Below are 17,794 nucleotides of genomic sequence, written 5' to 3'. Positions count from 1 at the left end.
ACACACACACACACACACACACACACACACACACAGAGAGAGAGCTGGCTCCACTGTATGGTACACTAACTGTCTGATATAACTGGTATATATAGTGAAATTATGTTTCGTTTGAAAATTATTGGCTGTATTTGACAAAAGACATGAAAATATACATTTTGTGTCCTGCAGTTTTACCAATGTCCGCCAGATGTAGCAATTTCCTATTTTTGTAGTCGCTTATGGCACAGTAAGTCATCAGCTTGGCTCTCTTTATGTATTGCTGTGCCAGCTCATCTCCCTTGGGTTAGTGTTAGGGTTAGCGTTAGGGTTAGGGTTAGTGTTAGTGTTAGTGTTAGGGTTAGGGTTAGTGTTAGGGTTACCGTTAGTGTTAGTGTTAGGGTTAGTGTTACTGTTAGTGTTAGGGTTAGTGTTAGTGTTACTGTTGGTTAGTGTTAGTGTTAGGGTTAGTGTTAGTGTTAGGCTAGAGAGAATAAACAGTATATAGGATCTGAAGACGGAAACATTCAAAACGCTTAACTGTGATGTGGTTAGGTAGATCCCAGGTGACAGGTGGAACCATGACAACGAGTTGAAGACTAACTGATCATAGTATAAACTTGAACAAGTAAAGGAAGTCAAATCCTTTATGATAATCCCAGTTTTATATTACTGCATATCTGAACAATGAACTGCAGTCGATCACTTTGTTTCCCTCTACGGTGCAAGGCAGGACTGTGATGTTGTCAACCGCCAGTCAATTGAGCTAATAACGTGAATGAATGTCATTTTGTTTGTATTTTCCAATGCAATATAGAGACTGTTGCACATTCACAGCCTGGTAGAAGCAGACTGATCACTGCATTCACCACAAAGCAAGCAATTGAAAGCACCTGAACTCAGACTCTTCTAGCTGTGAAAATACCCCAGTCTTAATTCATCGCTACCCTCCTCTCCGAATCTGTGTGATTGATGTGCAGCTCAGTGTGAAGTCAGGAGCCAAACGGAGAGATTCCATTGAATAAAATAAAATAATTACACGTATTTTAAGTTCAGTGTACAAGGGAGCTCGGTATAGTTGCATGATGAAATGGGACATAAAAGGAAATGAAGAAGAGGCAGAGACATGCCCTAAGGGCGCACAGGGGCACATGCCCCTTCAGATTTGTCCTGCTTAATATATATATGTTGTTGTTTCTCTGTAATGCTACTAGCCATATTTGTCCAGCTTAATATATATATATATAAATATATATTTAAATTATATTAATACATGTTGTTTCTCTGTAATGCTACTAGCCACTTATAGCTATTTTATAAGGTTGGCTTTAACTAGCCCAGATAGGTTCCCCATCTCCCAATCTCATAACTAGCTACCAAGAAGACATATCAGGCTATCAATCAAGTTAGAGTAGCTTGTCTAACTATCTTAGCTTGTCTAACTATCTTAGCTGTCTAAATATCTTAGCTGTCTAACTATCTTAGCTGTCTAACTATCTTAGCTTGTCTAACTATCTTAGCTGTCTAACTATCTTAGCTTGTCTAACTATCTTAGCTGTCTAACTATCTTAGCTGTCTAACTATCTTAGCTTGTCTCACTATCTTAGCTGTCTAACTATCTTAGCTTGTCTCACTATCTTAGCTGTCTAACTATCTTAGCTTGTCTCACTATCTTAGCTTGTCTAACTATCTTAGCTGGCATTCCTGCTGGCAAGATTGGTAGACTTTAGAAAAGCAAGCAATAACTAAATGTTCTGAATAAGACTCACATGCCTTTCCATGTTTTAGCCAGATTTTGGCAGAGAAGTATATTTAGTTTCTGTAAAAAAAAAAAAACACCAGTCAAAAGGATACAGACAGCTCAACAGATATGTTTAGATATGAAGAAAAATAGACTTTTTTTTTTACATAGAACTAAGCACCCCCCAGCTATCCCCACCTCCTGACCACCCCAGCTATCCCCACCTCCTGACCACCACCCAGCTATCCCCACCTCCTGACCACCACCCAGCTATCCCCACCTCCTGACCACCACCCAGCTATCACCACCTCCTGACCACCACCCAGCTATCCCCACCTCCTGACCACCCCCCAGCTATCCCCACCTCCTGACCACCACCCAGCTATCCCCACCTCCTGACCACCACCCAGCTATCCCCACCTCCTGACCACCCCAGCTATCCCCACCTCCTGACCACCACCCAGCTATCCCCACCTCCTGACCACCACCCAGCTATCCCCACCTCCTGACCACCACCCAGCTATCCCCACCTCCTGACCACCCCCAGCTATCCCCACCTCCTGACCACCCCCAGCCATCCCCACCTCCTGACATCCCCCCAGCTATCCCCACCTCCTGACCACCACCCAGCTATCCCCACCTCCTGACCACCACCCAGCTATCCCCACCTCCTGACCACCACCAGCTATCCCCACCTCCTGACCACCACCCAGCTATCCCCACCTCCTGACCACCCCCAGCTATCCCCACCTCCTGACCACCACCCAGCTATCCCCACCTCCTGACCACCACCCAGCTATCCCCACCTCCTGACCACCACCAGCTATCCCCACCTCCTGACCACCCCCAGCTATCCCCACCTCCTGACCACCCCCAGCTATCCCCACCTCCTGACCACCCCCAGCTATCCCCACCTCCTGACCACCACCCAGCTATCCCCACCTCCTGACCACCCCCAGCTATCCCCACCTCCGGAACACCCCCAGCTATCCCCACCTCCTGACCACCCCAGCTATCCTCACCTCCGGACCACCCCAGCTATCCTCACCTACGAACCACCCCAGCTATCCCCACCTCCAGACCACCCCAGCTATCCCCACCTCCGGACCACCCCAGCTATCCTCACCTCCTGACCACCCCCCAGCTATCCCCACCTCCTGACCACCACCCAGCTATCCTCACCTCCGGACCACCCCAGCTATCCTCACCTACGAACCACCCCAGCTATCCCCACCTCCAGACCACCCCAGCTATCCTCACCTCCGGACCACCCCAGCTATCCCCACCTCCGGACCACCCCAGCTATCCCCACCTCCGGACCACCCCAGCTATCCTCACCTCTGGACCACCCCAGCTATCCTCACCTCCGGAACACCCCAGCTATCTCCACCTCCGGACCACCCCAGCTATCCTCACCTCCGGACCACTCCAGCTATCCCCACCTCCTGACCACCCCAGCTATCCTCACCTCCAGACCACCCCAGCTATCCCCACCTCCGGACCACCCCAGCTATTCCCACCTCCGGACCACCCCAGCTATCCTCACCTCCGGACCACCCCAGCTATCCTCACCTCCGGAACACCCCAGCTACCCTCACCTCCGGAACACCCCAGCTATCCTCACCTCCTGACCACCCCCCAGCTATCCCCACCTCCTGACCACCCCAGCTATCCCCACCTCCGGACCACCCCAGCTATCCCCACCTCCGGACCACCCCAGCTATCCTCACCTCCGGACCACCCCAGCTATCCCCACCTCCGGACCACCCCAGCTATCCTCACCTCCGGAGCACCCCAGCTATCCCCACCTCCGGACCACCCCAGCTATCCCCACCTCCGGACCACCCCAGCTATCCTCAGACCACCCCAGCTATCCCCACCTGCTATCCTCACCTTTATCCTCACCTCCGGAACACCCCAGCTATCCCCACCTCCGGACCACCCCAGCTATCCCCACCTCTGGACCACCCCAGCTATCCCCACCTCCGGACCACCCCAGCTATCCTCACCTCCGGATGTATCCGGACCACCCCAGCTATCCTTCTGTAGCTCAGTTGGTAGAGCATGGCGCTTGTAACGCCAGGATAGTGGGTTCGATCCAGGTGTAGAATGTATGCACACATGACTGTGTGCTTTGGATCCAGCGTCTGCTAAATGGCATATATTATTATTTTTTATATTATCCTCACCTCCGGAACACCCCAGCTATCCCCACCTCCGTACCACCCCAGCTATCCCCACCTCCGGACCACCCCAGCTATCCTCACCTCCGGAACACCCCAGCTATCTCCACCTCCTGACCACCACCCAGCTATCCTCACCTCCGGACCACCCCAGCTATCCTCACCTAGGAACCACCCCAGCTATCCCCACCTCCGGACCACCCCAGCTATCCTCACCTCCAGACCACCCCAGCTATCCTCACCTCTGGACCACCCCAGCTATCCTCACCTCCGGAACACCCCAGCTATCCTCACCTCCTGACCACCCCCCAGCTATCCCCACCTCCTGACCACCCCAGCTATCCCCACCTCCTGACCACCACCCAGCTATCCCCAAACCACCCAGCTATCCCCACCTCCTGACCACCACCCAGCTATCCCCACCTCCTGACCACCACCCAGTGACCACCAAGCTATCCCCAGTGACCACCCCCCAAGTCCCCACCTTGACCACCACCCAGCTATTTCCTGACCACCACCCAGCTATTCCCACCTCCTGACCACCCCAGCTATCCTCACCTCCTGACCAAACCCAATCCCCACCTCCTGACCACCACCCAGCTATTCCTGACCATCACCCAGCTATCCCCACCTCCTGACCACCACCCAGCTATCCCCACCTCCTGACCACCACCCAGCTATCCCCACCTCCTGACCACCCCCCAGCTATCCCCACCTCCTGACCGCCACCCAGCTATCCCCACCTCCTGACCACCACCCAGCTATCCCCACCTCCTGACCACCCCAGCTATCCCCACCTCCTGACCGCCACCCAGCTATCCCCACCTCCTGACCACCCCAGCTATCCCCACCTCCTGACCACCCCCAGTGATCCCCACCTCCTGACCACCCCCAGCTATCCTTACCTCCTGACCACCCCCCACTGGGACCACCCCAGCTATCCTCACCTCCTGACCACCCCCAGTTATCCCCACCTCCTGACCACCACCCAGCTATCCTCAAGACCAAAGGGAACCACCCCAGCTATCCCCACCTCCAGACCACCCCAGCTATCCTCACCTACGAACCACCCCAGCTATCCCCACCTCCTGACCACCCCCAGCTATCCCCACCTCCTGACCACCCCCAGCTATCCCCACCTCCGGACCACCCCAGCTATCCTCACCTCCGGACCACCCCAGCTATCCTCACCTCCGGAACACCCCAGCTATCTCCACCTCTGGACCACCCCAGCTATCCTCACCTCCGGACCACTCCAGCTATCCCCACCTCCTGACCACCCCAGCTATCCTCACCTCCAGACCACCCCAGCTATCCCCACCTTTGACCACCCCAGCTATCCTCACCTCCGGACCACCCCAGCTCCTCACCTCCGGAACACCCCAGCTACCCTCAGGGAAAAAGAGCTATCCTCACCTCCTGATCACCTCCCAGCATCCCCACCTCCTGACCACCCCAGCTATCCCCACCTCCGGACCACCCCAGCTATCCCCACCTCCGGACCACCCCAGCTATCCTCACCTCCGGACCACCCCAGCTATCCCCACCTCCACCCCAGATCCTCACCTCCGGAGCACCCCAGCTATCCCCACCTCCGGACCACCCCAGCTATCCCCACCTCCGGACCACCCCAGCTATCCTCACCTCCGGACCACCCCAGCTATCCCCACCTCCGGACCACCCCAGCTATCCCCACCTCCGGACCACCCCAGCTATCCCCACCTCCGGACCACCCCAGCTATCCTCACCTCCGGAGTCAACCCCAGCTATCCCCACCTCCGGACCACCACAGCTATCCTCACCTCCGGAACACCCCAGATCCCCACCTCCGGACCACCCCAGCTATCCCCACCTCCGGACCACCCCAGCTATCCCCACCTCCGGACCACCCCAGCTATCCTCACCTCCGGAACACCCCAGATCTCCACCTCCTGACCACCACCCAGCTATATACCCCAGCTATCCTCACCTACGAACCACCCCAGCTATCCCCACCTCCAGACCACCCCAGCTATCCTCACCAGGGGGACCACCCCAGCTATCCTCAGTCAATCCTCACCTCCGGACCACCCCAGCTATCCTCACCTCCGGAACACCCCAGCTATCTCCACCTCCGGACCACCCCAGCTATCCTCACCTCCGGACCACTCCAGCTATCCACACCTCCTGACCACCCCAGCTATCCTCACCTCCAGAGTCACCTGTGGACCCCAGCTATTCCCACCGGGCTATCCTCACCTCCGGACCACCCCAGATCCTCACCTCCGGACCACCCCAGCTATCCCCACCTCCGGACCACCCCAGCTATCCCCACCTCCTGACCACCACCCCAGCTATCGTCACCTCCGGACCACCCCAGCTATCCCCACTTCCGGACCACCCCAGCTATCCCCACGTAGAGGTATTGGAGAAGTGAAGAAAGAGTCTGTGTTCTTTTAAGTGCTGTCATTAGGGTAGACACTTTGATCTGTTTCTTCAAAGCTGCTACAGTGAACAGGTGTGTGTGTGTGTGTGTGTGTGTGTGTGTGTGTGTGTGTGTGTGTGTGTGTGTGTGTGTGTGTGTGTGTGTGTGTGGTGTGTGTGTGTGTGTGTGTGTGTGTGTGTGCGCTGTGTGAACAGGTGTGTTTCATTGAACAATCAGTGCTTTATTCTTTATCCTGGCATCTAGAGATTTGGGTTCTGATACCAGCCATGTCTCCGGATGTATTATCTTGTGTGTGTGTGTTTGGATACATGCTGTATCTCCAGGTGTATTATACCTCCCTCTGTGTTCCATCTGGAGTAAAGAAGTACATCTCTACTCCAAACAGCCTGCAGTATGTCCAGCCAGGTCACCTGTGGTACAAGTCAGTATTCGGCATCCATCCCTGTCTGAGGACGTTGGGAGATGACGTTACCTTCAAGTAGATTTAGGTTTTTCTATGGCGGAATGGACGGGGATGGCGGATGGAAGCATCTACCTCTGATTCCAAATGTTGGAAGTTTAAACCCAGTGAACCCAGTGAAAGTCATTTTTTTATTTTTGTTTTAAGCCTATCCCAAACCCAAACACTTACATGAACCATTTGGGAGAAAAATGCCATAAACTTAAACACTTCACAACGTTGAAATTTGAAGTTTGAGAAACATGGATGAACGTCTAATTCTGATGTGAGACTGTGAGATCTAGTTGGTGTGTCAGCGCACGGGGGCTGATCGTATCTCCACTGGGTTTTGGGACTCTTCGTGAGAGATTATGAAACACAGTGAGTAAGAGAAAGGGGGGGTGTAGAGAGAGGGTGTGAAAGAGAGAGAATATTATGAAACCATACTCTCAGATCCAGAGCGGTCTGATTAGGGAGTTGGAAGTTGACTCAACGGACCCCTTGCAGAGAAAGAGCCTGATTTGAACTAATTACACAGCTGCTCAGAGCGAGAGGGAAAAAGAGCTACTCTCCTCTTACTCCAAGCATCCCTCTGGCTATTTCTGTCTGAGAATGTTAAGTCTCTGTTCCTTCTCTGGCCAGGTCATCCAGAGAATACTGGTGTTTCTCGGTGACGTCACGGATGGAACTATTAGAGTCAATGTAGAGGCTATATACAGGGGGTACCGGTACAGAGTCAATGTGGAGGCTATATACAGGGGGTACCGGTACAGAGTCAATGTGGAGGCTATATACAGGGGGTACCGGTACAGAGTCAATGTGGAGGCTATATACAGGGGGTACCGGTACAGAGTCAATGTGGAGGCTATATACAGGGGGTACCGGTACAGAGTCAATGTGGAGGCTATATACAGGGGGTACCGGTACAGAGTCAATGTGGAGGCTATATACAGGGGGTACCGGTACAGAGTCAATGTGGAGGCTATATACAGGGGGTACCGGTACAGAGTTAATGTGGAGGCTATATACAGGGGGTACCGGTACAGAGTTAATGTGGAGACTATATACAGGGGGTACCGGTACAGAGTCAATGTGGAGGCTATATACAGGGGGTACTGGTACAGAGTCAATGTGGAGGCTATATACAGGGGGTACCGGTACAGAGTTAATGTGGAGACTATATACAGGGGGTACTGGTACAGAGTCAATGTGGAGGCTATATACAGGGGGTACTAGTACAGAGTCAATGTGGAGGCTACATACAGGGAGTACTGGTACAGAGTCAATGTGGTACAGAGTCAATGTGGAGGCTATATACAGGGGGTACCGGTACAGAGTCAATGTGGAGACTATAAACAGGGGGTACCGGTACAGAGTCAATGTGGTACAGAGTCAATGTGGAGGCTATATACAGATTAGCTGTTCAGGAGTCTCATGGCTACCCGGAGTGTTTTAACCTTACTACCCTTGATTAGCTGTTCAGGAGTCTCATGGCTACCCGGAGTGTTCTAACCTTACTACCCTTGATTAGCTGTTCAGGAGTCTCATGGCTACCGGGAGTGTTTTAACCTTACTACCCTTGATTAGCTGTTCAGGAGTCTCATGGCTACCCAGAGTGTTTTAACCTTACTACCCTTGATTAGCTGTTCAGGAGTCTCATGGCTACCCAGAGTGTTTTAACCTTACTATCCTTGATTAGCTGTTCAGGAGTCTCATGGCTACCCGGAGTGTTTTAACCTTACTACCCTTGATTAGCTGTTCAGGAGTCTCATGGCTACCCGGAGTGTTCTAACCTTACTACCCTTGATTAGCTGTTCAGGAGTCTCATGGCTACCCGGAGTGTTTTAACCTTACTACCCTTGATTAGCTGTTCAGGAGTCTCATGGCTACCCGGAGTGTTCTAACCTTACTACCCTTGATTAGCTGTTCAGGAGTCTCATGGCTACCCGGAGTGTTCTAACCTTACTACCCTTGATTAGCTGTTCAGGAGTCTCATGGCTACCCGGAGTGTTCTAACCTTACTACCCTTGATTAGCTGTTCAGGAGTCTCATGGCTACCCGGAGTGTTTTAACCTTACTACCCTTGATTAGCTGTTCAGGAGTCTCATGGCTACCCGGAGTGTTTTAACCTTACTACCCTTGATTAGCTGTTCAGGAGTCTCATGGCTACCCGGAGTGTTTTAACCTTACTACCCTTGATTAGCTGTTCAGGAGTCTCATGGCTACCCGGAGTGTTTTAACCTTACTACCCAGGATTGTAATTCAATGTCCCTGACACTATACATTGTATGACAATAAGAAAGAGAGGAACAAATGGCTGATATATTTGACTGTCTTTTAACTCATTTGTCCCAGAGACAGGCTCGTCTACAGTATAATTTTTGACCCTCATTGACCCAACAGCTGATTTCTCCTGAATGTGATTGTTCATACTGACAATGGAATGGAGAGACTCTCACAGTGACTGGGTAGGAGGAACACATGGACTTATTTAACACCTGATTTACTTCAAGGGAAAGGGGGATAGCTAGTCAGTTGTACAACTGAATGCATTCAACTGAAATGTGTCTTCCACATTTAACCCAACCCCTCTGAATCAGAGAGGTGCAGGGGGGGGCTGCCTTAATCGACATTCATGTCTTCAGCTGGGTTAACTGCCTTGCTCAGGGGCAGCTCGGGGATTCGAGCCCAACGCTCTAACCACTAGGCTACGTGCCGTCCATGTTGAATAAACATAGCCCTTGTTCATGGCTCTCAGTTCCATTACATTACACATAACAGTCATTGGACTAAGGCGTGTTTTGTACAAGTACAGTTTTTAAAGAACCCCCGATGCTCAATGTGAACATCAATACGCATCGCTTGCCGTACGGTTTTGGCGAGGAATCATTTTCAAAAAACGAACAGGTTACATTGATACATACCCAGATACGGTTAGTGTTCCCACACGGCCATAACCTCATGTTACAGGAAAACAGGCGGAAGACAAGAGGCGACCACCTGTGCTCATTAGCTATCCAGCATGCTCCAAACACCTACACTGCCTTGCGAAAGTATTCGGCCCCCTTGAACTTTGCGACCTTTTGCCACATTTCAGGCTTCAAATATAAAGATATAAAACTGTATTTTTTTGTGAAGAATCAACAACAAGTGGGACACAATCATGAAGTGGAATGACATTTATTGGATATTTCAAACTTAAAAATAAGTTTATATTTTGGATATTTCAAACTTAAAAATTGGGTGTGCAAAATTATTCAGCCCCCTTAAGTTAATACTTTGTAGCGCCACCTTTTACTGCGATTGCAGCTGTAAGTCGCTTGGGGTATGTCTATATCAGTTTTGCACATCGAGAGACTGAATTTTTTTCCCATTCCTCCTTGCAAAACAGCTCGAGCTCAGTGAGGTTGGATGGAGAGCATTTGTGAACAGCAGTTTTCAGTTCTTTCCACAGATTCTCGATTGGATTCAGGTCTGGACTTTGACTTGGCCATTCTAACACCTGGATATGTTTATTTTTGAACCATTCCATTGTAGATTTTGCTTTATGTTTTGGATCATTGTCTTGTTGGAAGACAAATCTCCATCCCAGTCTCAGGTCTTTTGCAGACTTCATCAGGTTTTCTTCCAGAATGGTCCTGTATTTGGCTCCATCCATCTTCCCATCAATTTGAACCATCTTCCCTGTCCCTGCTGAAGAAAAGCAGGCCCAAACCATGATGCTGCCACCACCTTGTTTGACAGTGGGGATGAAGTGTTCAGGGTGATGAGCTGTGTTGCTTTTACGCCAAACATAACGTTTTGCATTGTTGCCAAAAAATTCAATTTTGGTTTCATCTGACCAGAGCTCCTTCTTCCACATGTTTGGTGTGTCTCCCAGGTGGCTTGTGGAAAACTTTAAACAACACTTTTTATGGATATCTTTAAGAAATGGCTTTCTTCTTGCCACTCGTCCATAAAGGCCAGATTTGTGCAATATACGACTGATTGTTGTCCTATGGACAGAGTCTCCCACCTCAGCTGTAGATCTCTGCAGTTCATCCAGAGTGATCATGGGCCTCTTGGCTGCATCTCTGATCAGTCTTCTCCTTGTATGAGCTGAAAGTTTAGAGGGACGGCCAGGTCTTGGTAGATTTGCAGTGGTCTGATACTCCTTCCATTTCAATATTATCGCTTGCACAGTGCTCCTTGGGATGTTTAAAGCTTGGGAAATATTTTTGTATCCAAATCCGGCTTTAAACTTCTTCACAACGGTATCTCGGATCTGCCTGGTGTGTTCCTTGTTCTTCATGATGCTCTCTGCGCTTTTAACGGACCTCTGAGACTATCACAGTGCAGGTGCATTTATACGGAGACTTGATTACACACAGGTGGATTGTATTTATCATCATTAGTCATTTAGGTCAACATTGGATCATTCAGAGATCTTCACTGAACTTCTGGAGAGAGTTTGCTGCACTGAAAGTAAAGGGGCTGAATAATTTTGCACACCCAATTTTTCAGTTTTTGATTTGTTAAAAAAGTTTGAAATATCCAATAAATGTCGTTCCACTTCATGATTGTGTCCCACTTGTTGTTGATTCGTCACAAAAAATACAGTTTTATATCTTTATGTTTGAAGCCTGAAATGTGGCAAAAGGTCGCAAAGTTCAAGGGGGCCGAATACTTTCGCAAGGCACTGTATATGTAAGCATGACTCAGGAAGTGTAGTTTGATTGGACGGAGGCACTCATATCTGTATGGATCTGTAACTGCTACAGTAAGTGTATATTTTTATTTGAAGGATTCTTTCTCACTGATGAAAAGATAATGTTTCGAAAGCCTTAGCGCATGTAATTATTAGTGATGTTTCTAAATGTTAAAACACAGCGTTTGGGATTGTAGTTCACTTGAGCCAGTCGTGGGGGAAGCTAATGGCTGAGAACTGTAGGGAGAAGGAAGAAGGTTCGAGAGCTAGCATAAACGTAACCACATGTAACATATGGATTTGCATACGCATCAAATGTCATCAAATATTTTTTGCGTTATTACATATAACTGATCAGAATTTCAAAGTCATGTTGGGAAAATGTTTCTGGGGTGTGATGTAATATGGAGGACCTGGCAAGCCACCCTCTTCCCTTTAACACCAACAGAAATCATTTCAAATGTATAACTTCAAATTAAACCAGATTGTTTGCACTCATGACTACTGGTTTCAATTTAACTTTCCAGCCAATTAACAAGCAAATACTTCATGAATTTGTTACAAATCAACTTGCAAGGTTGCTAGCCAACTAGCCTGCTAAAGTTAGCCCTACTAGCCTGTTAACATGAGCAGGCTAGTTGGTTAATGTTATGTTAGCACTGAATAAGTTAGCCAGCTATCATCACCTAGCTTACAGCTACATTCAAGTAAAACAACAGTTTGAAAATACATTACGCCATATGTCATAGTTTTTTTTTGCTACATGTAGTGATCTTAGCCAGCAAGCTAGCCAGCTAACATTAGCTATTTAGCCAACTAATGTTAGCTATTAGGCTAGCCAACCAAAACGGCTATGATCGGCACGCTAGAGCCCAACAACATAACCGCACATCAAAAGAGAGACTTACAGATTGATGGCTGGGGATGAGAAGGTAACGGCACTCACAGTTGCCCATTTAAGTCATTTAGCATTTAAGTCATTTAGCAGATGCTCTTATCCAGAGCGACTTACAAATTGGTGCATTCACCTTATGACATCCAGTGGAACAGTCACTTTACAATAGTGCATCTAAATCTTAAAGGGGGGGGGTGAGAAGGATTACTTATCCTATCCTAGGTATTCCTTAAAGAGGTGGGGTTTCAGGTGTCTCCGGAAGGTGGTGATTGACTCCGCTGTCCTGGCGTCGTGAGGGCGTTTGTTCCACCATTGGGGGGCCAGAGCAGCGAACAGTTTTGACTGACTGGGCTGAGCGGGAACTGTACTTCCTCAGTTGCCCCTAGTGGCCGGTTTCCAGGTCAGAGAGAGACAGAGAGAGAGAGAGGAAGAGAGAGATAGAGAGAGAGAGAGAGAGAGAGAGAGAGAGAGAGAGAGAGAGAGAGAGAGAGAGAGAGAGAGAGGGAGAGGGAGAGAGAGAGAGAGAGAGAGAGAGAGAGAGAGAGAGAGAGAGAGAGAAACCTCCTACTATCAGGATAAAGGTAAGACCCAGATGCAGACCGAGTCGAAGGAACAATGTTTCTAACAGCAACAGGGGCAAAGGTAGAGGATGGCAGGCAGGCTCAGGGTCAGGTCAGGCAGGGGTCAGGTTGGTGGGTACAGGGCCAGGACAAGGGTCAAAAACCAGGAGGACGAGAAAAGAGAGACTGGGGGAAAGCAGGAGCTGACACAAAAACGCTGGTTGGCTTGATAAACAAGACAAACTGGCAACAGACTAACAGAGAACGCAGGTATAAATACACAGGGGATAATGGAGAAGATGGGCGACACCCGGAGGGTGGTGGAAACAATCCCAAAGACAGGTGAAACAGATCAAGGGGTGACATCTACAGAGTAATATATGCATGTTACAGTGAGTTGCTAACTCAGTTGACACTGGCCTGTCCCTTAAAGGTAGGATGTTATTTAAATGACTACCCGAACCCACATCTCTTTGCCTAATAAAGCCTCAGTATGATGTGTTTCTGCTTTTTAAAGGGATGCCTCCAACATATACAGAAGAGGACATGGTATTTCATGTTCTGTCACATCTCACATCACATCCTGACCTTGCCAGCAGCATACCACCCTGCATCCCACCCTGCATACCACTGCTGGCTTGCTTCTGAAGCTAAGCAGGGTTCCTGGATGGGAGACCAAATGCTGCTGGAATCAAATCAAATCAAATCTTATTTATATAGCCCTTCGTACATCAGCTGATATCTCAAAGTGCTCTACAGAAACCCAGCCTAAAACCCCAAACAGCAAGCAATGCAAGTGTAGAAGCACGGTGGCTAGGAAAAAACTCCCTAGAAAGGCCAAAACCTAGGAAGAAACCTAGAGAGGAACCAGGCTATGTGGGGTGGCCAGTCCTCTTCTGGCTGTGCCGGGTGGAGATTATAACAGAACATGGCCAAGATGTTCAAATGTTCATAAATGACCAGCATGGTCAAATAATAGTAAGGCAGAACAGTTGAAACTGGAGCAGCAGCATGGCCAGGTGGACTGGGGACAGCAAGGAGTCATCATGTCAGGTAGTCCTGGGGCATGGTCCTAGGGCTCAGGTCCTCCGAGAGAGAGAGAAAGAAGGAGAGAATTAGAGAACGCACACTTAGATTCACACAGGACACCGAATAGGACAGGAGAAGTACTCCAGATATAACAAACTGACCCTAGCTCCCGACACAAACTACTGCAGCATAAATACTGGAGGCTGAGACAGGAGGGGTCAGGAGACACCGTGGCCCCATCCGGGGACACCCCCGGACAGGGCCAAACAGGAAGGATATAACCCCACCCACTTTGCCAAAGCACAGCCCCCACACCACTAGAGGGATATCTTCAACCACCAACTTACCATCCTGAGACAAGGCTGAGTATAGCCCACAAAGATCTCCGCCACGGCACAACCTAAGGGGGGGGGCGCCAACCCAGACAGGATGACCACAACAGTGAATCAACCCACTCAGGTGACGCACCCCCTGCAGGGACGGCATGAGAGAGCCCCAGTAAGCCAGTGACTCAGCCCCTGTAATAGGGTTAGAGGCAGAGAATCCCAGTGGAAAGAGGGGAACTGGCAAGGCAGAGACAGCAAGGGCAGTTCGTTGCTCCAGAGCCTTTCCGTTCACCTTCCCACTCCTGGGCCAGACTACACTCAATCATATGACCCACTGAAGAGATGAGTCTTCAGTAAAGACTTAAAGGTTGACACCGAGTTTGCGTCTCTGACATGGGTAGGCAGACCGTTCCATAAAAATGGAGCTCTATAGGAGAAAGCCCTGCCTCCAGCTGTTTGCTTAGAAATTCTAGGGACAATTAGGAGGCCTGCGTCTTGTGACCGTAGCGTACGTGTAGGTATGTACGGCAGGACCAAATCAGAGAGATAGGTAGGAGCAAGCCCATGTAATGCCCTGTAGGTTAGCAGTAAAACCTTGAAATCAGCCCTTGCTTTGACAGGAAGCCAGTGTAGGGAGGCTAGCACTGGAGTAATATGATCACATTTTTTGGTTCTAGTCAGGATTCTAGCAGCCGTATTTAGCACTAACTGAAGTCTATTTAGTGCTTTATCCGGGTAGCCGGAAAGTAGAGCATTGCAGTAGTCTAACCTAGAAGTGACAAAAGGATTAATTTTTCTGCATCATTTTTGGACAGAAAGTGTCTGATTTTTGCAATATTACGTAGATGGAAAAAAAGCTGTCCTCGAAATGGTCTTGATATGTTCTTCAAAAGAGAGATCAGGGTCCAGAGTAACGCCGAGGTCCTTCACAGTTTTATTTGAGACGACTGTACAACCATTAAGATTAATTGTCAGATTCAACAGAAGATATCTTTGTTTCTTGGGACCTAGAACAAGCATCTCTGTTTTGTCCGAGTTTAATAGTAGAAAGTTTACAGCCATCCACTTCCTTATGTCTGAAACACATGCTTCTAGCGAGGGCAATTTTGGGGCTTCACCATGTTTCATTGAAATGTACAGCTGTGTGTCATCCGCATAGCAGTGAAAGTTAACATTATGTTTTCGAATAACATCCCCAAGAGGTAAAATGTATAGTGAAAACAATAGTGGTCCTAAAACAGAACCTTGAGGAACACCGAAATTTACAGTTGATTTGTCAGAGGACAAACCATTCACAGAGACAAACTGATATCTTTCCGACAGATAAGATCTAAACCAGGCCAGAACATGTCCGTGTAGACCAATTTGGGTTTCCAATCTCTCCAAAAGAATGTGGTGATCGATGGTATCAAAAGCAGCACTAAGGTCTAGGAGCACGAGGACAGATGCAGAGCCTCGGTCCGATGCCATTAAAATGTAATTTACCACCTTCACAAGTGCCGTCTCAGTGCTATGATGGGGTCTAAAACCAGACTGAAGCATTTCGTATACATTGTTTGTCTTCAGGAAGGCAGTGAGTTGCTGTGCAACAGCCTTTTCTAAAAATTTTGAGAGGAATGGAAGATTCGATATAGGCCGATAGTTTTTTATATTTTCTGGGTCAAGGTTTGGCTTTTTCAAGAGAGGCTTTATTACTGCCACTTTTAGTGAGTTTGGTACACATCCTGTGGATAGAGAGCCATTTATTATGTTCAACATAGGAGGGCCAAGCACAGGAAGCAGCTCTTTCAGTAGTTTAGTTGGAATAGGGTCCAGTATGCAGCTTGAAGGTTTAGAGGCCATGATTATTTTCATCATTGTGTCAAGAGATATAGTACTAAAACACTTGAGCGTCTCTCTTGATCCTAGGTCCTGGCAGAGTTGTGCAGACTCAGGACAACTGAGGTTTGGAGGAATACGCAGGTTTAAAGAGGAGTCCGTAATTTGCTTTCTAATAATCATAATCTTTTCCTCAAAGAAGTTCATGAATTTATCACTGCTAAAGTGAAAGTCATCCTCTCTTGGGGAATGCTGTTTTTTAGTTAGCTTTGCGACAGTATCAAAAAGGAATTTCGGATTGTTCTTATTTTCCTCAATTAAGTTAGAAAAATAGGATGATCGAGCAGCTCTTCGGTACTGCACGGTACTGTCTTTCCAAGCTAGTCGGAAGACTTCCAGTTTGGTGTGGCGCCATTTCCGTTCCAATTTTCTGGAAGCCTGCTTCAGAGCTCGGGTATTTTCTGTGTACCAGGGAGCTAGTTTCTTATGAGAAATGTTTTTAGTTTTTAGGGGTGCAACTGCATCTAGGGTATTGCGCAAGGTTAAATCGAGATCCTCAGTTAGGTGGTTAACTGATTTTTGTCCTCTGGCGTCCTTGAGTAGGCAGAGGGAGTCTGGAAGGGCATCAAGGAATCTTTGTGTTGTCTGTGAATTTATAGCACAACTTTTGATGGTCCTTGGTTGGGGTCTGAGCAGATTATTTGTTGCAATTGCAAACGTAACAAAATGGTGGTCCGATAGTCCAGGATTATGAGGAAAAACATTAAGATCGACAACATTTATTCCATGGGACAAAACTAGGTCCAGCGTATGACTGTGACAGTGAGTGGGTCCAGAGACATGTTGGACAAAACCCACTGAGTCGATGATGGCTCCAAAAGCCTTTTTGGAGTGGGTTTGTGGACTTTTCCATGTGAATATTAAAGTCACCAAAGATTAGAATATTATCTGCTATGACTACAAGGTCCGATAGGAATTCAGGGAACTCAGTGAGAAACGCTGTATATGGCCCAGGAGGCCTGTAAACAGTAGCTATAAAAAGTGATTGAGTCGGCTGCATAGATTTCATGACTAGAAGCTCAAAAGAAGAAAACGTCATTTTTTTTCTTCGTAAATTGAAATTTGCTATCGTAAATGTTAGCAACACCTCCGCCTTTGCGGGATGCACGGGGATATGGTCACTAGTGTAGCCAGGAGGTGAGGCCTCATTTAAAACAGTAAATTCATCAGGCTTAAGCCATGTTTCAGTCAGGCCAATCACATCAAGATTATGATCAGTGATTAGTTCATTGACTATAATTGCCTTTGAAGTAAGGGATCTAACATTAAGTAGACCTATTTTGAGATGTGAGGTATCTCTTTCAGTAATGACAGGAATGGAGGTGGTCTTTATCCTAGTGAGATTGCTAAGGCGAACACCTCCATGTTTAGTTTTGCCCAACCTAGGTCGAGGCACAGACACGGTCTCAATGGTGATAGCTGAGCTGACTACACTGACTTTGTTAGTGGCAGACTCCACTATGCTGGCAGGCTGGCTAACAGCCTGCTGCCTGGCCTGCACCCTATTTCATTGTGGAGCTAGAGGAGTTAGAGCCCTGTCTATGTTGGTAGATAAGATGAGAGCACCCCTCCAGCTAGGATGGAGTCCGTCACTCCTCAGCAGGTCAGACTTGGTCCTGTTTGTGGGCGAGTCCCAGAAAGAGGGCCAGTTA

The 17,794-nt window shown here is 48.5% G+C and overlaps 1 protein-coding gene across 1 annotated transcript; it reads left to right on the top strand.

Annotated features, from left to right (window-relative positions):
- The first annotated feature begins 221 nt into the window (after nt 1–221).
- Nucleotides 222–6,224, top strand: LOC124011615 (extensin-like). The gene is made up of 3 exons (XM_046325068.1): nt 222–229; nt 2,801–3,773; nt 4,665–6,224. Exons 1-3 carry the CDS (start codon nt 222–224, stop codon nt 6,222–6,224), a joined length of 2,541 nt encoding a protein of 846 aa, XP_046181024.1.
- The last annotated feature ends 11,570 nt before the right edge of the window (nt 6,225–17,794 follow it).

Source organism: Oncorhynchus gorbuscha, linkage group LG23 (assembly GCF_021184085.1).
Source record: "Oncorhynchus gorbuscha isolate QuinsamMale2020 ecotype Even-year linkage group LG23, OgorEven_v1.0, whole genome shotgun sequence".
NCBI classification, from domain to species: Eukaryota; Metazoa; Chordata; class Actinopteri; order Salmoniformes; family Salmonidae; genus Oncorhynchus; species Oncorhynchus gorbuscha.
Note: the sequence above shows the minus strand (reverse complement) of the source record. Positions and strands in the feature narration are given on the sequence as shown.